This window comes from Staurois parvus, unplaced genomic scaffold (genome assembly GCF_062004578.1).
Source record: "Staurois parvus isolate SC_StPar_1 unplaced genomic scaffold, SC_StPar_1.0 ptg000732l, whole genome shotgun sequence".
Classification (NCBI taxonomy): Eukaryota; Metazoa; Chordata; class Amphibia; order Anura; family Ranidae; genus Staurois; species Staurois parvus.
Genome location: NW_028318528.1, coordinates 523,262 through 549,104, shown reverse-complemented (window position 1 = coordinate 549,104; position 25,843 = coordinate 523,262). Strand labels below are relative to the sequence as shown.

Here is a 25,843-nt window from a genome sequence, read left to right as displayed (position 1 = left end):
GAACCTGGCCTTACTGATAGGCGACACACATGTCATGGGCCAGTCCAGAGACCAATAATCAAGATGGCAGACAACAGTGTTGGTGCGTGCATGGAACAGCGTGTGGTGATGACGTTTCTTGTGAATGAAGGGGCAAAACCCGCAGATATCTACAGAAGACACAAGCACAGTGCAGTGATGAGATGCTCAGTCACAGGAAGACATTTGAATGGTGTAAACGTTTCAAAGATGGCGCTACGTCCGTCAATGATGATCCCAGCCGTGGTGGTTCCCAGCCAATAGCAGTCATTCCTGTGAACATTCAGTGCGTAGAACGCCTGATCCTGGATAATCGACACAATCTGTTGTGAACTTGCACAAGAGACCAAACTTTCTGTGGCAACGGTGAACACAATGATGATGAAGTGAAGTCGGCTGTCCTAGGTTGGTTCAGGCATACTGACAGATCTTTCTACTCCAAAGCTTTCCAGGCATTGGATAAAACATTGGGCTAAGTGTATAAATGTAGCAGGGGAGTATGTGGAAAAATAAATGCAGTTTCCTCTCCTTGAAATTTGTTCTTTTATAAACTCAGAAGTCTCAATTTGACTTGAATGCCCCTCCTGCAACAATTTCCCAGCATTGGGCTTTAAACTAAACTTCATAGCTTGACAGATCCAATCACCAGCCTTAGGTGTATTTCTTCTCCTTTTTTTTTTTTCATTTGATCTGTTATTTACTGTAAGTACATATTTCAGAGAGCTCTGTGTCTTCACTCACATTTCTTGCCAGCACAGGAAGTGAGAGGGAGGACTTTGGCCTGATATGAGATTATTGCATATATTAAGCAGCACTCAGCATGGGTCAGGGTCGTGCTGCAGCTCTGGCTGTGTGCCCAGACTTGTCCAGACCCAGAATTATTAATAGTGTTCCTGCTTGCAAAATAAAAACGTTAAGATGGGTTGGAATTTTTTTTAAATCATATATAATCTGACTATAAACTACCTGCTAATCCTATATAATCTGACTATAGGGTACGTGATCATCATATATAATCTGACTATAGGGTACGTGATCATCATATATAATCTGACTATAGGGTACGTGATCATCCTATATAATCTGACTATAGGGTACGTGATCATCATATATAATCTGACTATAGGGTACGTGATCATCATATATAATCTGACTATAGGGTACGTGATCATCCTATATAATCTGACTATAGGGTACGTGATCATCATATATAATCTGACTATAGGGTACGTGATCATCATATATAATCTGACTATAGGGTACGTGATCATCCTATATAATCTGACTATGGGGTACGTGATCATCATATATAATCTGACTATAGGGAACGTGATCATCATATATAATCTGACTATAGGGTACGTGATCATCCTATATAATCTGACTATAGGGAACGTGATCATCATATATAATCTGACTATAGGGTACGTGATCATCCTATATAATCTGACTATAGGGTATGTGATCATCATATATAATCTGACTATAGGGTATGTGATCATCATATATAATCTGACTATAGGGTACGTGATCATCCTATATAATCTGACTATAGGGTACGTGATCATCATATATAATCTGACTATAGGGTACGTGATCTTCATATATAATCTGACTATAGGATACGTGATCATCATATATAATCTGACTATAGGGTACGTGATCATCATATATAATCTGACTATAGGGAACGTGATCATCATATATAATCTGACTATAGGGTACGTGATCATCATATATAATCTGACTATAGGATACGTGATCTTCATATATAATCTGACTATAGGGTACATGATCTTCATATATAATCTGACTATAGGGTACATGATCTTCATATATAATCTGACTATCGGGTACGTGATCATCCTATATAATCTGACTATAGGGTACGTGATCATCATATATAATCTGACTATAGGATACGTGATCATCCTATATAATCTGACTATAGGGTACGTGATCATCATATATAATCTGACTATAGGGTATGTGATCATCATATATAATCTGACTATAGGGTATGTGATCATCCTATATAATCTGACTATAGGGTACGTGATCATCATATATAATCTGACTATAGGGTACGTGATCATCCTATATAATCTGACTATCGGGTACGTGATCATCATATATAATCTGACTATCGGGTACGTGATCATCATATATAATCTGACTATAGGGTACGTGATCATCATATATAATCTGACTATAGGGTACGTGATCATCCTATATAATCTGACTATCGGGTACGTGATCATCATATATAATCTGACTATAAAGTACGTGATCATATATAATCTGACTATAGGGTACGTGATCATCCTATATAATCTGACTATAGGGTACGTGATCATCATATATAATCTGACTATAGGGTACGTGATCATCATATATAATCTGACTATAGGGTACGTGATATATATAATCTGACTATAGGGTACGTGATCATCATATATAATCTGACTATAGGGTACGTGATCTTCATATATAATCTGACTATAGGATACGTGATCATCATATATAATCTGACTATAGGGTACGTGATCATCATATATAATCTGACTATAGGGTACGTGATCATCATATATAATCTGACTATAGGATACGTGATCTTCATATATAATCTGACTATAGGGTACATGATCTTCATATATAATCTGACTATAGGGTACATGATCTTCATATATAATCTGACTATCGGGTACGTGATCATCCTATATAATCTGACTATAGGGTACGTGATCATCATATATAATCTGACTATAGGGTACGTGATCATCATATATAATCTGACTATAAAGTACGTGATCATATATAATCTGACTATAGGGTACGTGATCATCCTATATAATCTGACTATAGGGTACGTGATCATCATATATAATCTGACTATCGGGTACGTGATCATCATATATAATCTGACTATAAAGTACGTGATCATATATAATCTGACTATAGGGTACGTGATCATCCTATATAATCTGACTATAGGGTACGTGATCATCATATATAATCTGACTATAGGGTACGTGATCATCATATATAATCTGACTATAGGGTACGTGATATATATAATCTGACTATAGGGTACGTGATCATCATATATAATCTGACTATAGGGTACGTGATCTTCATATATAATCTGACTATAGGATACGTGATCATCATATATAATCTGACTATAGGGTACGTGATCATCATATATAATCTGACTATAGGGAACGTGATCATCATATATAATCTGACTATAGGGTACGTGATCATCATATATAATCTGACTATAGGATACGTGATCTTCATATATAATCTGACTATAGGGTACATGATCTTCATATATAATCTGACTATAGGGTACATGATCTTCATATATAATCTGACTATCGGGTACGTGATCATCCTATATAATCTGACTATAGGGTACGTGATCATCATATATAATCTGACTATAGGGTACGTGATCATCATATATAATCTAACTATAGGATACGTGATATATATAATCTGACTATAAAGTACGTGATCATATATAATCTGACTATAGGGTACGTGATCATCATATATAATCTGACTATAGGGTACGTGATCATCATATATAATCTGACTATAGGGTACGTGATATATATAATCTGACTATAAAGTACGTGATCATCATATATAATCTGACTATAGGATACGTGATATATATAATCTCACTATAAAGTACGTGATCATCATATATAATCTGACTATAGGGTACGTGATCATCATATATAATCTGACTATAGGGTACGTGATCATCATATATAATCTGACTATAGGGTACGTGATCATCATATATAATCTGACTATAGGGTACGTGATCATCATATATAATCTGACTATAGGGTACGTGATCTTCATATATAATCTGACTATAGGGTACGTGATCATCATATATAATCTGACTATAGGGTATGTGATCATCATATATAATCTGACTATAGGGTACGTGATCTTCATATATAATCTGACTATAGGGTACGTGATCATCCTATATAATCTGACTATAGGGTACGTGATATATATATAATCTGACTATAGGGTACGTGATCATCATATATAATCTGACTATAGGGTACGTGATCATCCTATATAATCTGACTATAGGGTACGTGATCATCATATATAATCTGACTATAGGGTACGTGATCTTCATATATAATCTGACTAAAGGGTACATGATCATCATACTAGCACATGCTGAGCAGCCAAATCAAGCTCTGGCGTCTGCTCCCTTAGGCCCTGTTCACACCTAGGCACTTTCAGATTGCAGCAGATTCTCAGCGATTCTACCCGCAATCTCAAAACGCACTACAATCACACAATGGATTTACAATGTCACCTAAAACGCAGTGCTGTGTTGGCACGATTGTCACGTGGCAATCGCAGCAAATTGCAGTGTGTGAAACTTGTTGACCAAAAAGTAGCAGGAAATTCTTTTGGGCAACAACCTTCACGCAATGCGATTTGCTGTGATTTTCATGCAATTTACTGCACGACAATTCATATCGCATGAAGTTTGTTGCCAATAAAAGGAGCTGGAGCTTCGTTTGGGTGAAGATCTTTGGGGAGGGCAGAATTGCAGGGATCCCAAAGCGCCCAGGTGTGAATGGAGCCGCCCTAGTTCACACATATGCAGTTCTGGATGTGTTTTCAACGCACAGCTTCACATGACAAGCTATAGATATTACGTGTTCCTATTGAGGTGGTTCACACAGATGCGATCCACACGCATTGCATTTTGAGCGCCATTACAAAAAGTTCCTGTGCGAGTTTGTAGCGGTGCACTCCAGATTCCCAAGTGATAGAGTAGAGTGTCACATAGAGAAAAGTGTTCACATAGGATTGCTATTGACAAGAGTTTTTGCATTAAAGTCAGTGGGTGGATGCTTTGCATTGAAGTCAATGGGTGGACGTTTTTGCATTGAAGTCAATGGGTGGACGTTTTTGCATTGAAGTCAATGGGTGGGCGTTTTTGCATTGAAGTCAATGGGAGCTGATTTTGCATTGAAGTCAGTGGGACACCATTTTGCATTGAAGTTAATGGGACGCAATTTTGCATTGAAGTCAGGGAGGAAGTTATGGAGAGAGAGAGCACATAATCGCATGTGTACTGAAATGGCACAGAAACTGGAATGACATGGAATGCCATATGTGTGAACCCAGGCTAAAGAGGCTGCTTGCCCACAGCAGGGCTAAATGGAAAAAAAAACCTGCCCGGCACCTGGAACTGCATGTCCCGGACATCAGGCGATTTAAATGGTGCATCCCTGTGTACTCACGCCAGCATCAGCTGCACTTCATTGCTCCACATTGGCTGGATAGTGATAGTGACAACACCGGGCCATGCCTCTGCAGGGTTGTCCTCAGAGCCGCTAGTAGTCTCCTCTAGGGCTGCATTACCTTGGAAATGTTTTGGCACATCAGACAGTTTCCTAATAAAGCGCATTTATCTCGTTGGCTGTCTCTCTCAATATTAAAACAAAATGTCTGTTTTCCAGAATGTGATCAATAAACTGAAGAAGGACAAAGACACGCCAAAGGTAACTGCGATTATGTACTATTATAAGAAGTGGATTGTTTTTGTGGGTTCTAACCGCTTCCCTGGCCTGACTGCAGGGATCAGGTTCAGCTGAGAATGGGATTTTTCTGTTATTCTATCATAGTAAAGAATTATTTAAAGGGAACCTGTCATGAGCGATATATACACTCACCGGCCTCTTTATTAGGTACACCTGTTCAATTATTTATTACAGGTACTTATATAGCGCCTTCAATTTACGCAGCGCTTTACATATATATATTGTACATTTACATAAGTCCCTAACCCTCAAGGGGTGTACAATCTAAGGTCCCCAACTTTTATTCATACATACATACTAGGGATAATTTAGACAGGAGCCAATTAACCTACCATTTTGGAATGTAGGAGAAAAGCGGAGGTAACCCACACAAGCACAGGGAGAACATGCAAACTCCAGGCAGGTGTTCAACTGCTTGGTAACACAAATTGCTAATCAGCCAGTCCCATGGCAGCAACTCAACGCATATTTAGGCATCTAGACGTGGTGAAGACGACTTGCTGAAGTTCAAACCAAGCATCAGAATGGGGAAGAAAGGGGATTTAGGTGACTTTGAACATGGCATGGTTAGTGGTGCCATACAGCTGGTCTGAGTTAAAAAAAAAACTGCTGATCTATTGGGATTTTCACACACAACCATCTCTAGGGTTTACAGAGAATGGCCCGAAAAAGAGAAAATATCCAGTGAGTGGCAGTTGTGTGGACGAAAATGCCTTGTTGATGTCAGAGGAGAATGGGCAGACTGGTTCCAGATGATAGAAAGGCAACAGTAACTCAAATAACCACTTGTTACAACCAAGGTATGCAGAATACCATCTCTGAATGGCAACACGTTGAATCTTGAAGACGATGGGCTACAGCAGCAGAAGACCACACCGGGTGCCACTTCTGTCAGCTAAGAACAGGAAACAGAGGCTACAATTCTCACAGGCTCAACAAAATGGGGACAATAAAAGATTGGAAAAACATTGAATTTGGCGTAAACAACATGAAAGCATGGTTCCATCCTGCCTTGTATCAACGGTTCAGGCTGGTGGTGATAGTGCTAATGGTGTGGGGAATATTTTCTTGGCACACTTTGGGCCCTTTAGTGCCAATTGAGCATCGTTTAAACACCACGGCCTACGTGAGTATTGTCGCTGACCATGTCCATCCCTTTATGACTCCAGTGTCCCCATCTTCTGATGGCTCCTTCCAGCAGGATAATGCAATATGTCACAAAGATCAAATCCTCTCAAACTGCTTCCTTGAACATGACAATTAGCTCATTGTACTCCGATGGCCTCCACAGTCACCAGATCTCCATCCAATAGAGCACCTTTGGGATGTGGTGGAACTGGAGATTCACATCATGGATGTGAAGGCCACAAATCTACAGCAACTACGTGATGCTATCATGTCAATATGGACCAAAATCTCTGAGGAACGTTTCCAACACCTTGTTGAATTTATGCCAAGAAGAATGAAGGCAGTCCTGAAGGCAAAAGGGGGTCCAACCAGTACTAGCAAGGTGTACCTAATAAAGTGGCCAGTGAGTGTACATGGTATGTCATTGTTGACCTCCTTCTGCTAATGCTAGCTGTCATGCTAATCCTATGATCCAATGAGTACCTGTAGGTATAAAAAGTATTAAATCCAGCTAACTGGTAGCAAGTCAGCACTATAGGGCACCACACTGTGTAAATAATCCTGGTCAGCATGGCCAAAAAATAAAGAAAAAAAGGTATATGGGATTTTAACGGTGCAAAAGTTCCCTCAGCATAAATGCACACAAATATACCCGTATAAAATTTAATAAGGCTTTATTACAAAGTATCTAAAACACTCCCTGGCTTCTTGGCAGGGATTGGCTTGGATGCCCGGTGCTCTCCTCTCGTCTTTCTGGTCCTTTTTCGGTGGGTTTCCCACATTGGTTGGATAGTCACCAGCAAGGTGCTCTTTTCTTCCCCACATTTGCACCCCTGAAGAAGCCTGCTTGGCGAAACGCGTTGGAATCTACCATCCTCCTAATACATCAGCTTATCAAGTCTATGATTATGTCATTGTCAAGGTCCTACCTTTTCCCAGAGGTTATGTTACTCCTTGTGCTGGCGTCCATCTTGGATTTCCGCTGAGCATGGTGGGAATCCTTTATGCCTTCAGGTCTCTGTGGTCCATCCCCCAGAGGGGTGTGGCTGATGACATATAAGCCTGTGGCCCGCACATGCTCTTTGCACTTGTGTCTTGTGTCTTTGTGTTGCTATTACTCTGTTCTGACTCTCGTGACTCTCCTGGAATCTGACTCGGCTTGTGACTCGACTATTCTTTGCGTTCTCCTTTGATCTGACCCTCTGTTGCTGAACCCGGCTCGTGACCTGTGATTCTCGTCTGCTGTCCTGTACCGTTTTGTCCCGTTGTTGTTGACCCGGCCTGCCTGACTACTCTATTGTCTTTTCCACCAGCTACACGCCATTGGCGGCGGCCATTACCGCAACTGAGGTGTCTCGAGGGCCGCGACCTGGTTCCTGGCTGCGTCAAGTCCATCCCCACCATCAGGGGCCCTGGTGAAGGGCAGCCTGGGACTTAGACTCCGCGCCCTGAGGGACTTCGGTCTGTGGATGGTGGTTGTCGTCAGTCAGTGCGTTACATTGTGTAGGCCTGCCTGTCCGTTTCTCAGCTCCTGCCCTGACAGTCATCACTATATCTTGAAGGAAGGTGGTTTTGGCTTGATTACATCTAAGAGCTGTGTTTATCCTGACTCTCTCTACAGCAGACAACATGTATTTGTGTCTTCCTGTTTTTAGATACTTTGTAACCAAGCCTTATTAGCTTTTTACGGGTAGATTTGTGTGCGTTTATCTGGAGGGAATTTTTGCACCGATAAATCCCATATATCTTATTTTCTTTATTTTTTGATAATTCTACTAGGGATGTGGTGCAGATGGATCAGCCATACCTTTTTTCTATGATTTTCAGCGTAGCACCAGAATTTTGGATGGCTTGGGGAAGAGTTAGAACCCCTGTTATGTTTTTCTTGCTGTATTACCCAGACACAACAGACAATAAGCAAATCTTGTTAACAAGTTAACACATGCAGCAAAAAAGTGTACTTGTGCTGGATAAAAAAAACAAAAATTACATCCACCTCACAAATAGTAAATGCCAGAAGACCTGCTGGCTGATCGAGAAAAAAAACAACCCATCTATGCCCAGCTTATAGTGGTTGTAAACCCTCAACATATACCCAGGAGTGTATTTACCACAAGGCAAACAAGACATTTGCCTAGGGCGGCATTTTTTAGGTGGGCAGCAATGCACCCAGAAGAAGGGACATGAGCAGCATGGAGACCAGTTGAGATCCGAAAGAGGCTGTGGGCTTCTTGATTGTGTATACAGAGCCCAGCTGTTGTTCCTGGGGATGGCCAAAGTTGCTGATGAGGGGGGGTTAGTGGAAGGCTCTCTCGGGGTGCGTCCAATTTCTGTGTTGCCTAGGGCAGCACAAAACCTAAATACACCACTGCATATACCCAGTGAAATGACCGGTCTCAGGTAATACACGGGGATTAAACAAAGCCTCCTACATAAGTTGTACCTGTTTATCTGCAGTGTTCTCTTCCCTACATCTTGCTGTCAGAAAACAGGGCAGCTGAAGAGCTCAGGGAGAGCTGATTGGAGGGAAGAGACACACCCCCTCCCCCCCTCCACACAGCTCACAGGAACAGAGCTGAAGCTATCAATCTGCTGGATGTCCCTCCTCTGTCACCATTTTTCTCTTGGTGTCAGGAAAACTTGAATTGATTCATGCTGACAGCAGAGGAGTGAGGCAGCAGGCAGAAATGACACCTAGTGCTCTGGATTGAGACAAGTACACACTATAAATGGATATGCTTTTCTCATATTTCATCTTTAAGGTTTACAACCACTTGAAGTGTCACATGACTCAGGCAGAGAATTGTGGGGGAGGGGTGGCTTGCATTCATGTTCATCTCATACCCCCGAAGTGCAGGTGTTGTTGGGTAGCCTGGGAATCTTTCTTATGTTTTATTTACACCATGGATGGTAAGTTCTGGCATGTTGCTGCGCCTACTGTCTACCAGCTAGGTTCGCTCAGGCCTTCTTATTCAGTATCTGTAACCAATAAAACTGAGCATAGAAGAAAAAAACATCTAAACCTATCAAAGCGATCATTAGATCTGGAAATATAGGCAGCTGAAGTTATATGCAAATCTTGACTTTTTTTTCTTGTAAAAGTCAGACTTGACCTTCCCCCTCTCATCTCCTGAGCTTCTCTATTGGCCGTTATTTTACTAGGCAGATTCAATGACCAACAGGTGGGCCCAGCAGACAAGTAGGGGGGAGGTCAAACTCTTTTCACTTTACATTTGCATATATTTAAACAGCTCCTATCTCAGGATCTAGTGATCATTTCACCAAAGGTGACCTCTATTTGTGCACTTTTTTTTGTTATAGAAGATTACTTTAAATGGTCATCTTTCTGGTTTGTACTGTGATGTGACCGCTTCCCTCTCTCACTGGCTACAGTCAATGGCAGATGACATATTTTATGGGTAGCACAGTGGCTAAATGGTTAGCACTCCCGCCTGACAGCACTAGGGTCATTGGTTTGAATCCCAACCATGGCACCACCTGATTGGAGTTTGCATGTTCTCCCTGTGCCGGTGTGGGTTTCCTCAGGGTACTCCAGTTTCCTCCCACACTCCAAAGACATGCTGGTAGGTTAATTGGCTCCTGTCTAAATTGGCCCTAGTATATGAATGTAAGCTAGGGACCTTAGGTTGTACACCCCTTGAGGGTTAGGGACTGAAGTGAATGTACAATATATATGTAAAGTGCTGCGTAAATTGATGGTGCTATATAAGTACCTGAAATAAATAAATATTTCTCTCATGACAGAAGCCTTAAAGTGTTACTAAACCCACAACAGTAAAATCAGCCTGTAAAGTCTTGTTATACTCACTGTGGAACCTAAAGGGTTAATTCTCTGCATTGTGTAAAAAGGCTGTTTGATCCTTTTTTTCTCTGATCCTCCCCTTCTACTGTCCCCAATCCATCTTCTCATAGAACAGAGCCTTGGGGGCAATATGCTTGTGCTCAGTTTGGTGTGTATTGCTAGAGACTTTTTTTGTTTTTTTTTCTCTTGGGAGAGTGCATGTGATCAGCACTGTCCAGACGGGGTCAGGGGTTACATAGTTATTCTGGCTGAAAAAAGACAACAGTCCTTCCAGTTCAACCATTAAAAAAAAGTTATAATCCTATGTCCACAGTTGATCCAGAGGAAGCAAATAACCCAGCAAAGGATGATCTAATTTGCTCCTGCAGGGAAAAAAATTCCTTCCTGATCCCCCGAGAGGCAATCGGATATTCCCTGATTCAACTTTACCTATAAATGTTATATTCTGTGTATCAAAGAAACAATCCAGGACTTTTTTAAAGCAATCCACTGAGCTGGCCAGAACCAACTCTTTAGGGAGTCTATTCCACATTCTCACAGCTCTCACTGTGAAGAAACCTTTCCGTGTTTGGAGATTAAGTTTCTTTTCCTCCAGACGTAAAGAGTGCCCTCTTGTCCTTTGTGAGGTCCAATGTCCTGCAGCCTCATAGGACAATCAGGGGAGAATGAAAACTCCTCCAAGCTTTAACCAGTGCTCTGCTGGACACTGATAGAAGTCACTGCTCTAACTGCTGATGAGAAAAGGTATTTAGCAGTTTATATTTACTAAAACAATTGCATTTCTATGTCCTGTGTACTGTGGGAGACCAGAGATCGTGAATGCCAGGTCGTGGGTTTAGTAACACTTTATATACAGGGGCTAAACAATCGTCAATGTCATAGTGTGTAAGGATGCAGAACGCTTGTATACTTTGTAATACATCACTATTAGGCTTTTATTAGCTTCCTATTGGCCTTTCTTTGACTGCACAGTCATTCTCCTCTACTATACAAGAGATTAATGTCTCTGGCAGGCCTTACATACTTGAGCGCCAGAAGACACTCGACACCTGAAAATCTCTTCTTACTTATCTCCTGTTTGTGTGGCTGGTGTTTCTCCAACTTGTTTAGTAAGAAGATCTCTGTCTTTTTTTTCCTGACAGGACCTGAGTGCAGACAAGGACATACAGGTACGGTTTATACATTTACATTAACCAGATATGACTTAAAGGGGATCTCCACCAAATAGGAGCAGTGATACAGAGAGGAGCCCACTCTGTGCACGGCCCTCTGGGATTGGGCCTTGTGCATTCAAAGAGAAGTATTAGATTGTAAGCTCCCAGGATCAGGCCCTCCTAATCCTCCTGTATTGTTGCTGTATTGTCTCCCGTTATATTGTAAAGCGCTGAGAAACTTGGCGCTATATAAATCCTGTATAATAATAATAATATTTGGATTAATAACAAATCAGTTTGAAAATGAAATATAATTATCCCAAACCCATTCCAGTCTGCATCAAGCCTTCATGATCTCACTCATTCCTAGTGATTTGATTGGGTAAAGCAGAGTGCCAGCCAAAGCTTTTTTTCTTAGTTTTGGAGAGGATTGGGAGAGGTAAGAACCTCCATTCGATTATCGTATTGCGGGTTTTGCAGCAATTGAGATTTCCCTTCACTTCCTTTACTGAAAACCCCCAAAAATATATTTTGGCTGGTGTTGGGTTTTAAACATTGTTTTGGCCCTGTATATGGATAAATTCTTTCTTTAAAGTGGATGTAAAGGCTCAAGGTTTTTTACCTTCATGCATTCTATGTTCATCAGCTCCTCCTAAAACTTACCTGAGCCGCATCACAATCCAGCTATGTGCACAAGAGCCTCAGCTCTCCGGGGACTCCCCTCCTCATTGGCTGAGACGGCAGCGGGAACCAGTCGCTCCCGCTGCTGTCAGTCACAGCCAGTGAGCCAATGAGGCTGCTCATTTATGTTTATTATACACTGAGAAATGGAAAAAAAAATTGTTAAACAAAAAAGTAAATTTTTAAAAATAGTCTTTTCAGCAATGTACTGTCTTCTTTAATCACTTTAAAGCGGAGTTCCACTCACCTGTCAAAAAATAAAAGTCAGCAGCTACAAAAACTGTAGCTGCTGACTTTTAAAATACAGCCACTTACCTGTCCCTCGGTCCCGCGGTGTGTCCTCTGCAGCCCATTTCACCGGCCGTCCTGGATTCAAGGAGGCCAGCATCTTCAGTGTGATAGCTTGCAGCTTCACAGCCGGGTGCCCACTGCGCATGCACGAGAAGTGCTGTGCTTCATGAATGGTCCTGTAGTCTTCTGGGACCTGTCACATGTCCCAAAAGACTACAGTGAGGGAAGACACCTTCTGTTTCCCATCTCCTAGGCGATCGGGCCAGACGTGGGATCGGGTACCTATCAAATTCAGGTACCTGCTCCCCCCCACCCCCCAAAGGTGCTAATCCTTAATGGGGAGCGGGGGAGCAGCCCTTAAAGCGGAACTTCCCCTTTTGGGTGGAGCTCCACTTTAAGGACAGAGGTCCACGCTAATCTTAATGCCTGAAACCAGTTTTACAACTTTGACATGTGTTCGTAAAACTGTGAATATCTTTGTATGCACACGTGTGCGTGTATCCAGGTGAATTATAACTTGTTTTTTTTTTGTTTTTTTTTTCAGGACAAATTGGCCTTTCATTTGGTGGTAATTGTTATTGTAAATCTCCTTTTTTTATTTTTTGTTATAAAAGGAAAACTGGTTGAAACTAGTAAAAAAAATTATTTTTTACATTTAACTTTATTTTTTATTTTTTTGCCATTGTGATAACCCACCAAAGAACAACCAAAAATCCTTTTCCTACTCCTGATGATTACAGTGATGCCACAAATGCTCAGCAATTTACAATATAACGTGAGACAATACAGCAACAATACAGTTCAATATAAGAGGGATAGAAGGGCCCTGCTCCTTGGAGCTTACAATCTAGGAGGGAGGGGCTAGTGGTACAAAAGGTAGTAACTGTGGGGGATGGACTGGTAGGAGGAGTAGAAGATTCCATTATTAGCTGGGGGCAGGATAGGCTTCCCTGAAGAGATAGGTTTTCAGAGATCGCCTAAAAGTGAGCAGAGTAGGCTATAGTCTGATAAATTGGGGTAGAGAATTCCAGAGGATGTGGGAAGCTCGGGAGAAGTCCTGGAGATGAGCATGGGAGGAGGAGACAAGGGAACTAGAAATGTGCATGAAATGTGTATATTATTTGTTGTTTGTATTCATAGGAGGGCATTTTGGGATTTTTTGTCCTACCTAAAAAAACACTGACCATGACCTTGACCCTGACACTGACCTAGACCAAATCCTAATTTAGCTTTTTTTATCTTTATTGTATTCTTTTTCTTTTTTTTTTTTTTTACACTGACCTTTTTGGTTTATATTTTTCCCCTCTACACTGTATCATTTTCACCCTTCAAGCAGAGAGAGGGCAAGCTGTACAATTACTGATTACCGTGATAGCCAATCACAGGTTATCACAGTGATCATGTGATTGAGAGCCGGTCCTCCCTGCTCCTGATCTTTAGTATGTGACCCGAAGCTGATCCTCATGCTGGGAGAGGGTTATGCCACATGCTCCCAGCACAAACACAGTTACATACATATGTGGCCCAATGGAAGAAGGTTCCAGCTATGTACATACACTCAGCAAGGGGTTAAATATGTAACCGCTGCTTGCTAACTTACAAACCTCTTGTAATCACCTTGTCACAATGGCCATGCTGGTTACATGATTGGGAAACAACCTGATTGGTTCCCAGTTGTTCGTTGAGCCCGGAGCTGTCAGCGAGAACATATTCTGCCAGCTAGGAATGCTCACCTGTGTCAAAGCAGGAATGTTAACCTACAGCCTGCAGATGCCTGCTGATTAACCCTTCATGGACACAGCTGGAGTGAACCTATACTCTGCCCATGCAAAGCAGAACATCAGGATTAATTACCGCTCATCTCCTCTCCAGCATATAATGACCGTCTCTGCATCCTCCTGCTGCATTCAGCCGCATAAAATACCTGGTACTCCAAAGTATAAGGGTCATTCGCAGTCCCCCACATGACAGCTCTAGTGCTTGGCTATTGGCCGCTCAGGCATGAGCGCTGTTGTATTCAGCAGGGCTTGTCCAGCCTACTGAAGAGCAACCGAGAGCTCATTCTAGGGGGAAAAGGGAGCAGTGGGGGGAGTTAAAGTGATTCTAAAGGTTCTTTTTTTTTTTTTTTTTTGTAAAATAACAAAAAACATCAGTAATAAAATAAGAATAGCGCCAAATAAATAGTATCAAATATGCAAACGATATGTGCAGCTGCAAACCTAACCAAAAAAAGGTACATAAATCAAATAAAATAGGTATGTGCTAATATCAAACTGATATCATCTACAGTGTTTAAATAAATCAGAAAATGTCCATCTCACAAAAACTTGTATATAAATGTGCAAAAAAAATTTTTTGTGTCAAATAAAGTCCAATAAGGTGATAAATAAATATATATTCAAAAAACCATTTGCAGTGTTCAAATAATTCCACCGTGACAGAATCCACCATCAGATAAAATGAATAAACTCACCAGAGCTACTTGCTGATCAAATTATAAACCAGCATAAGCGCTTTTACTCTGGGAGCGATGTTCTGCAGGAAATTTGTAAGAAATATTCAATTGGGAGCAATACTCTGCAGGAGGGCACTCAGCAAGAAATGGAATCCTACTAATTGGTCACCGCTTCTTGATAGGATATAGCAGTACTCGGGAATTCAAACACAGAGAGCTTCATAAAGCAATAACGTTTAAAACATCCTCTTTATTAAAAATCAGTATGCTACAAACTCACAAGTAAGGTGTCCCAGCCGACACCAGCAATAACCGCGTACTAGATAAGAGAGAAACCCAGCCTGTTACGGCTTGTGTGCCGCTGACAGCCTCGGGAAACGTCTTGACGTCACATCCACAAGCCCCATCCTACGCGTTTCGTCACTAGACATCCTCACGGAGCGGAACACCCGCTCTTTCATCTGCATTTTCCGATTTATTTAAACACTCTAGATGATATGAGTTTGATATTAGCGCATACCTATTTTATTTGATTTAAAATAACAAACATGTTATACTTACCTGTTGTATGCAGTGGTTTTGCACAGCGCAGCCTGAATCCTCCTCGTCAGGTCCCCTGCTGGCGCTCCTGGCTCCTCCTGTCTGTTGGGTGCCCCCATAGCAAGCAGGTTCCTATAGGGGCACCCGAGCAGGCTGTTCCCAAACTGCTGCTTCGTGTGTCCATTTACACACGGAGCCACGGCTTTGTCCCACCCCCTCTCTCTCCTCATTGGCTGACTGGCTGCGATTGAAAGAAGCGAGACCCAATGGCTCCCGCTTGCTGTCTTAGCCAATGAGGAAGCAGAGACCCGGGCCAGCTGAGTCTGTTGTGCTAATCGATGGATCGCGATGAGGCCCAGGTAAGTATTGAGGGGGCTGGGGGCACTGCTGCACAGAGAAGGTTTTTGAAGGTAAAAACCTTGAGCCTTTACAACCACTTTAAGGGAAAGTAAGTATAAGATGCTTGGGGAAAGGGGACTGATTCTTAACATGAACTTGCTTTGCCTTACATTGGTAAAGGATAGGTTCACTTTTAGGGCAATCTACAGTCAGGTCCATAAATATTGGGACGACATAATTCTAACATTTTTGGCTCTATACACCACCACAATGGATTTGAAATGAAACGAACAAGATGTGCTTTAACTGTAGACTGTCAGCTTTAATTTGAGGGTATTTACATCCAAATCAGGTGAACGGTGTAGGCATTACAACAGTTTGCATATGTGCCTCCCACTTGTTAAGGGACCAAAAGTAATGGGACAATTGGCTTCTCAGCTGTTCCATGGCCAGGTGTGTGTTATTCCCTCATTATCCCAATTACAATGAGCAGATAAAAGGTCCAGAGTTCATTTAAAGTGTGCTATTTGCATTTGGAATCTGTTGCTGTCAACTCTCAAGATGAGATAAAAAGAGCTGATACTATCAGTGAAGCAAGCCATCATTAGGCTGAAAAAACAAACAAACCCATCAGAGAGATAGCAAAAACATTAGGCGTGGCCAAGCCTTTTGACGCGTTTAGATGCGTTCAGCCGCATCAAGCTTTTTTTTTGCCAAAACGTTGCTGCTCCTGGACACACTGGCCCTTGGTTTTTTTTTTCCTGCTCGTACACGCTACTGCTACTAAAAGCTTCTAAGACGCTTCCTAATTTCCCCTCTCTCGGCTCCCTTCCCTCTTCCCTTCCCTTCCGCTGTGCCTGTCCCCTATATATGGCAGATATGGATTGTGGACCTTGGTCTAGATGGTCCATTAGCTACTCTACAGAGTTCTTAATCTCCTGTTAAATGTTTTATGACCGATAAACTTTGATATTTGTTATCATCTGTCATTTTGACAGGACATTGTTCATTAGTATTACCTGTTATTTGAAAAAATGCTCAATAAAAACTATTGGAATGTAAAAGCTTCTAAAAGTCGATGTGTGCATGGACACATAGGATAACATAGAAGGGCATGGATACATAGATAACATAGAAGGGTATGGACACATGGGATAACATAGAAGGGCATGGACACATGGGATAACATAGAAGGGTATGGACACATAGGATAACATAGAAGGGCATGGATACATAGATAACATAGAAGGGTATGGACACATGGGATAACATAGAAGGGCATGGACACATGGGATAACATAGAAGGGTATGGACACATAGGATAACATAGAAGGGTATGGACACATAGGATAACATAGAAGGGTATGGGCACATAGGATAACATAGAAGGGCATGGACACATAGGATAACATAGAAGGGTATGGACACATAGGATAACATAGAAGGGTATGGACACATAGGATAACATAGAAGGGCATGGACACATGGGATAACATAGAAGGGTATGGACACATAGGATAACATAGAAGGGCATGGATACATAGATAACATAGAAGGGTATGGACACATAGGATAACATAGAAGGGCATGGACACATGGGATAACATAGAAGGGTATGGACACATAGGATAACATAGAAGGGTATGGACACATAGGATAACATAGAAGGGCATGGACACATAGGATAACATAGAAGGGCATGGACACATAGGATAACATAGAAGGGCATGGACACATAGGATAACATAGAAGGGTATGGACACATAGGATAACATAGAAGGGCATGGATACATAGATAACATAGAAGGGTATGGACACATAGGATAACATAGAAGGGCATGGACACATAGGATAACATAGAAGGGTATGGACACATAGGATAACATAGAAGGGTATGGACACATAGGATAACATAGAAGGGCATGGACACATAGGATAACATAGAAGGGTATGGACACATAGGATAACATAGAAGGGCATGGATACATAGATAACATAGAAGGGTATGGACACATAGGATAACATAGAAGGGCATGGACACATAGATAACATAGAAGGGTATGGACACATAGGATAACATAGAAGGGCATGGACACATAGGATAACATAGAAGGGTATGGACACATAGGATAACATAGAAGGGTATGGACACATAGGATAACATAGAAGGGCATGGACACATAGGATAACATAGAAGGGTATGGACACATAGGATAACATAGAAGGGCATGGACACATAGGATAACATAGAAGGGCATGGACACATAGGATAACATAGAAGGGTATGGACACATAGGATAACATAGAAGGGCATGGACACATAGATAACATAGAAGGGCATGGACACATAGGATAACATAGAAGGGCATGGACACATAGGATAACATAGAAGAATATGGACACATGAAATAACATAGAAGGGTATGGACACATAGGATAACATAGAGGGACATGGACACATAGGATAACATAGAAGGGCATGGACACATAGGATAACATAGAAGGACATGGACACATAGATAACATAGAAGGGCATGGACACATAGATAACATAGAAGGGCATGGACGCATAGGATAACATAGAAGGGCATGGACGCATCGGATAACATAGAAGGGCATGGACACATCGGATAACATAGAAGGGCATGGACGCATAGAAAACATAAAAGGGCATGGACGCATAGGATAACATAGAAGGGCATGGACACATAGGATAACATAGAAGGACATGGACACAAGGGATAACATAGAAGGGCATGGACACATAGATAACATAGAAGGGCATGGACACATAGGATAACATAGAAGGGCATGGACACATAGGATAACATAGAAGGGTATGGACACATAGGATAACATAGAAGGGCATGGATACATAGATAACATAGAAGGGTATGGACACATAGGATAACATAGAAGGGCATGGACACATAGATAACATAGAAGGGTATGGACACATAGGATAACATAGAAGGGCATGGACACATAGGATAACATAGAAGGGTATGGACACATAGGATAACATAGAAGGGTATGGACACATAGGATAACATAGAAGGGCATGGACACATAGGATAACATAGAAGGGTATGGACACATAGGATAACATAGAAGGGCATGGACACATAGGATAACATAGAAGGGCATGGACACATAGGATAACATAGAAGGGTATGGACACATAGGATAACATAGAAGGGCATGGACACATAGATAACATAGAAGGGCATGGACACATAGGATAACATAGAAGGGCATGGACACATAGGATAACATAGAAGAATATGGACACATGAAATAACATAGAAGGGTATGGACACATAGGATAACATAGAGGGACATGGACACATAGGATAACATAGAAGGGCATGGACACATAGGATAACATAGAAGGACATGGACACATAGATAACATAGAAGGGCATGGACACATAGATAACATAGAAGGGCATGGACGCATAGGATAACATAGAAGGGCATGGACGCATCGGATAACATAGAAGGGCATGGACACATCGGATAACATAGAAGGGCATGGACACATAGGATAACATAGAAGGACATGGACACATGGGATAACATAGAAGGGCATGGACACATAGATAACATAGAAGGGCATGGACACATAGGATAACATAGAAGGGCATGGACACATAGGATAACATAGAAGGGCATGGACACATAGGATAACATAGAAGGGCATGGACACATGGGATAACATAGAAGGGCATGGACACATGGGATAACATAGAAGGGCATGGACACATAGGATAACATAGAAGGGCATGAACACATAGGATAACATAGAAGGGCATGGACACATAGGATAACATAGAATGGCATGGACACATAGGATAACATAGAATGGCATGGACACATAGGATAACATAGAATGGCATGGACACATAGGATAACATAGAATGGTATGGACACATAGGATAACATAGAATGGCATGGACACATAGGATAACATAGAATGGTATGGACACATAGGATAACATAGAATGGCATGGACACATAGGATAACTTAGAAGGCCGTTTGGAAGCAGTAAAATAAAAACGCCTGACGCCCCCTAAAAGTGGCTGCAAAAACGCCCTGTGTGCATGAGGCCTAAAAATGCTATTTGTATGGCTTTCTTTGGCTTCAGTATTTTAAAGCAGAGCAGGGAAGTTCCGCTTTAATGACTGCTCCCCCGCTCTCCGTTAAGGATTGGCACCTTTGGTGGGGTTGGGGGGACAGGTACCCGCTCCCACTTTCAGTCCGATTGCCTAGGCGATTGGAAGCAGAAGGTGTCCTCCCTCCTTCCCTCCCGTAGTCTTCTGGGACATGTGACAGGTCCCAGAAGACTACAGGACCATTCATGAAGTGCAGCACTTCTCGCACATGCGCAGTGGGTACCCGGCTGTGAAGCCGCAAGCTATCACAGCCGGGTGCCCACACTAAAGATTCCGGCCTCCTGGAATAGAGGACGGCCGGTGAAATGGGCTGCGGGGGACACACCACAGGACCGAGGGACAGGTAAGTGGCTGTTTTTTAAAAGTTAGCAGCTACAGTTTTTGTAGCTGCTGACTTTTATTTTTTGACAGCATGAGTGAAACTCACTCACTGACCTGGAACAATCATGCAGATTAGAAAGCAAAACTCCTATTCTGTATTTCAGCCAGGCAACTAGCATTTTCAGGAGGAGAAAATAATAAAGGCAGCCCCAACATTTCCATCAGTCGCCTAAAAAAAATCTGACAGTTTCCTGCAATAGAAGAACTATTATACTAACCTCATTAGAGGCCCACATTTACTACTTCCCTCCCTGCTGCAGTCTTCCTCAGACTCTTCAGCATTTGACAGTTCTGGGAATGTGACATGTATACGTCCTCGACTGGCGCTGCGATTGATGGAATTACTGTAGCGCTTGGTGAGGTTCAATCAAGGTTGCAACTTTTGGTATCCCTGTTCCTACGCCACTCCATTGTACATTTTAACCACTTGCCCTCCTGAGGATTTACCCCCCTTAATGACCAGGCCTCTTTTTGCTACTCGGAGCTGCACTAATTCAACTGATAATTGCGCGGTCATGCAATGCTGCACCCAAACAAAATTTACGTCCTTTTTTTCACAGAAATAGAGCTTTCTTTCAGTGGTATTTGATCACCTGTGCGCTTTTTATTTTTCACGCTATATGCAAAAAAAGACCAAACATTTTGTAGAAAAACTATATTTTTTACTTTCAGCTATAAAAAATATATAATAAACTCAAAGTTAGTTATAAATTTAGGCGGCACAGCGGCTAGACTAATGCACCTCACCACCCGCTCCACCTCTGCCACCCCCCTCTGCCTCTCCCTTCACTGGCTCCCGATTGCCCAACGCATCAAATGTAAACTTCTAACCCTGACCTACAAAGCCATTCACAACACTGCCCCTGACTACCTCACCAACCTGATCCCCAAGTACCGCCCTACCCGTACCCTTCGCTCTTCACAGGACCTCCTTCTGTCCTGCTCCCTGGTCTCCTCCTCCCCTGCACAACTGCAAGACTTCTCCAGGTCCTCCCCCATCCTCTGGAACTCACTGCCCCAATCCATCAGACTGTCACCTTCCCTCCTCACATTCAGGCGCTCCCTCAAAACCCATCTCTTCAGGGAAGCCTACCCCACCCTCACCTAACGGCCATTCTCCCTCATTCCTCCCACCACTTCATTCCCCTCAGCCACTTCCTACTGTACCACTACCCCCTCCCTCCTAGATAAGCTCGAAAGAGTAGGGCCCTCTTACCCCTCGTACGTTGTTTGTTGTTGTTGTACTGTGCCATGTATTGTCCCCCCCCCCTATTGTACAGCGCTGAGCAAACCCTTTGGCGCTATATAAACTCGATGTAATAATAATAATAAATTTAGGCCAAAATGTATTCTGCTACATGTTTTTGGTAAAAAAAATCCCAATAAGTGTATATTGATTGCTTTGTGTGAAAGTTATAGGATCTACAAACTATGGTATAGATACTGTAATTTACGTCATTTTTTTGCTATACAGTGCTGTGCTAGTTTAATGGACAATTGCGCAGTCATGCAATATGGTACATAAATGCAATTTGCATCCTTTTTTCCCCACAAATTGAGCTTTCTGTTGGTGGTATTTGATCGCCTGTGCGCTTTTTATTTTTTGCACTATAAAAAAAAAAGGCTGACAATTTTGAGGAAAAAAAACAATATTTTGGACTTTTTGCTATAAAACATGTCCAGTAAAAAAAACTTAAAAATCAAATTTAGTCATAAATTTCTGGCAAAATGTATTCTGCGACATGTCTTTGCTTAAAAAAATCCCAATACGTGTAAATTAATTGGTTTACGTGAAAGTTATAGCATTTACAAATGGTGGGAAAGATACTGGTATTTTTTTTTTATTATACTAATAATGGCGGCGATCAGCGACTTATGGTGGGACTGCGACGGACATTTTGACACTGGGGGGAACTGACTTGCAGTCGCTGACATCCCGTGACACCAATACAGTGATCAGTGCAAAAAAAAACACTGACACTGTACTAATGGCACTGGCGAGGAAGGGGTTAACTTTTTTATTAAATGAAAGGGTTAACTGTGTGAGGGGAGTGTTTTACTAGTGGGTGGGGGGGGTGTACTTCACAGGAACACGCTGATCCCAAGAGATAAAGTCTTCGCTCAGGTTCAGCGTGCTCTGTACTGACAGATAGCAGAGCTGCAGTGTAAACACTGCAGCCGTACTATTTGTCCATGATTACCGGTAATTGCTGGCACCCGGCAGCTAATGACCCGCCGGGATCCGGTGATGGACTCCCGCTGTCGCGATCTGCGGGACGGGTAGGGCGGGCACGCGCCTCGCGCACGACCCCTACCTGTTTTGCAGAGCGCCGTTAAAAGACGGCGCTGTGCGCACAGGTGCCGCCCTGCCGCAGTAAAAACACTGCGGCGGGTCGGCAATAAACGTTTTTCGCAAAAGAGAGAGTGTACTGTATGTCAAGTGAAAATAACAACAAATACATTACATCTCAGTGCAGTACATGTACATTTCCTGTGTTTTATCCCTTTAACTGCTTAAGGACTGTCCTATAGCAGATATACTGCTACATGGCGACACCTGTGCGCAGGATCACGTATATAAACGTCATTCTGCATTTCTGGGTAGGGGGCACACACGAGCCCTACCCATGCCTCCATTCGTGGCCACGGATGTCAATAACTGGGTCCTTGCCGGTAATTACCCGCCGGCGCCCGTTGATTAACGAACATCTCCTACAGAGATGCTCGTTAATCAAACAATCATCCTCCCTGTCAACTCCAACACACTGCTCCGTATGGCTGTGCACAGTAAAGCCATCCCAATCAGTGTGCTTACAGTGAAGAACACACCCCCCCGCCCCCTAGCAAAACACATTCAGCACACAGTTAACCCTTTGTTCACCCCTCACATTAACCCCTTCCTGCCCAGTGTCATTAGTACAGTGTCAGTACTTTTTTTTTAACACTGATCACTGTATTGGTGTCACTGGGGTGTCAGTGACACCAAGTTAGTTCCCCCCCAATGTCAGAATGTCCACCGCTGTCCCGCTAAAAGTCGCTGATCGCCACCATTACTAGTAAAAAAAAAAAAATCCCATTATCTATAACGCCATTTGTCTAACTTTCACGTAAACCAATTCATTTACACGTATTGGGATTTTTTTTTAGCAAAGACATGTAGCAAAATACATTTTGGCCTAAATTTATGACGAAATTTGATTATTTAATTTTTTATTGAATATATTTTATAGCAAAAAGTAAAAAGAAAATGTTTTTGAAAATTTTTTATTGAATATATTTTATAGCAAAAAGTAAAAAGAAAATGTTTTTGGTTGATATCGCAAATGATAAATACCACCAAAAGAAAGCTGTGAAAAATAAATTGATGTAAATTCCATTTGGGTACAGCATTGCATGACCGCACAATTATCAGTTAAAGTAGCATATGCTAAAAAGGAAAAAATACCCTGGTTCTGAGGGGGTAAAACCTTCTGGAGCTTAAGTTGTAAAAAAAAAAAAGAGCATTTATTTATTTATTGTTTAAGGAGCCTGTAAAGCATTGCACACGCGATGAGCAGATTCTGGGTGCAGTTTCAGGCTCCTGCAGACTGTCTGTGTAGCTGTCTGTCTGTATCTTCTATATGGGCAGGTAGTTACTGAATGATAGGGAGGATCAATGAACTACCTAGAGCACTCACCAGCATCCTGGTAGTTCATTGAGAATTACAAGCTGTCAGCTGCAAAGGCTGATGGTAGTTGTAGTTCATTCACAGAACTGCGACCCCCGGGGGGTTGGGGGGGGGGCAGGCAGATGGGGAATATGTTACATGTTACAGTACACTCTATATGTGGGTGTATCATTCACAAAGGTGAACCTATCCTTTAACTACCCTGAAAGTACACAGTAATACCTGTGTAATGATCTGTCTGCAGTTCACTCAGGTCCTAGATTCTTTTGTTGGCTGACAACAGACAGCATTTTGGTGCACTGAGTGGTGTCAGCCCTCCCACTGACTTTTTTGCCAAACTACTCAACCACTCCCACTCTTAGATCTCTACAACATAAAGGCTATTTATTCTGTAGTCCATGATAGGAACTAGGAGGGCTAATTAGGTTCCTTGAGATAACACAGAAAACATGCACAGGACAGATCTGAATTTCTGGCAAGGTCAACATGTATTTTTTCACTTATTAACCACTTCCCATCCAGCCCATGTATATAAACGGCCGGACGGGAGCAGTGCAGGAGCGGGTTGCCGTTCATAAACGGCGCCCGCATTTTCAAGCTGTGCGCGCTCCCTGGGAGCTGTACGGGACCTGTGTGTGGTCCCGATCATGTGATCACTGATTGGCCAATCAGTGATCACATGAATAGTAGTAAGCAAGATGTCACTTCTGACATCATTGCTTACTACTTGTGAAACCTGTGAATGATCAGAGAGATCACATGGTACAGGGCTATTCACAACAGCCTTGTACCATGTGACAATCTGTGACCAATCACAGCTCACACACTATTTCTCAATGGCTGCAAGAATGCAGCCAGAGAGAAGGAGACATGATTGCTTTTACAACATTTATGTGCGTAAAACCAATCAATGTAAAAAAAAAAAAATCTTCATCACCCCCCACAAGTAGTACAGTGTCACTATGGTGACATCGTACTGCTAGGGTGACAGTATGTTAAAAAATTAACAAATAATAGTATAAAAAATTTTAAAAAGGAAAAAAAAGTTTTGAAAAATTATAATTTTTCGTTATAAAACTAATTTGAGGTTTTTTTTTTGTTTTTTTTTTACTGAAAAGATAACCAAATACATTTTGGCCAAGCTTTATGAAGAAAGATTATTTGTAAAATGTTATAAGAAAAACACTTTTTTTCACTATGGTGACACTGCACTGCTAGGGTGATAGTATGTTAATAAAACATAAATAATAATATAAAAAAAAAACAAAAAGGAAAAAAAATTTTTTTTCAATTATAATTTTTGGTTATAAACTAATTTGGGGTTTATTTTTTTACTGAAAAGGTAACCGAAAACATTTTGGCCAAGATTTATAAAGCAAGATTATTTATTTGCAAAATGTTATAAGAAAAACACTTTTTTTCAACATTTTTGGACTTTTTCATTTATAAAGCAAAAAAAATCACAGTGGTGAATAAATACCACCAAAATAAAGTTTTATCTGTCTCAAAAAAATGCTAAAAAATTCATATGGGTACAGTGTTGCATGACCGCGCAATTGTCATTCAAAGTGTGATAGCACTGAAAG

At 41.7% G+C, this 25,843-nt stretch overlaps 1 protein-coding gene across 2 annotated transcripts in view; it reads left to right on the top strand.

Annotated features, from left to right (window-relative positions):
• SHFL (shiftless antiviral inhibitor of ribosomal frameshifting) overlaps positions 1 to 25,843 on the top strand; it is a 75,024-nt gene that overhangs the window by 33,074 nt on the left and 16,107 nt on the right. Inside the window, exons 4-6 of one of the 2 annotated variants that reach the window (XM_089653977.1) lie at positions 5,541 to 5,582; positions 11,715 to 11,741; positions 13,243 to 13,266. In XM_089653977.1, the coding sequence (XP_089510103.1) occupies positions 5,541 to 5,582; positions 11,715 to 11,741; positions 13,243 to 13,266 (93 nt within the window). The remainder of the gene's footprint in view (positions 1 to 5,540; positions 5,583 to 11,714; positions 11,742 to 13,242; positions 13,267 to 25,843) is intronic. The other variant, XM_089653978.1, reaches the window with a different exon arrangement.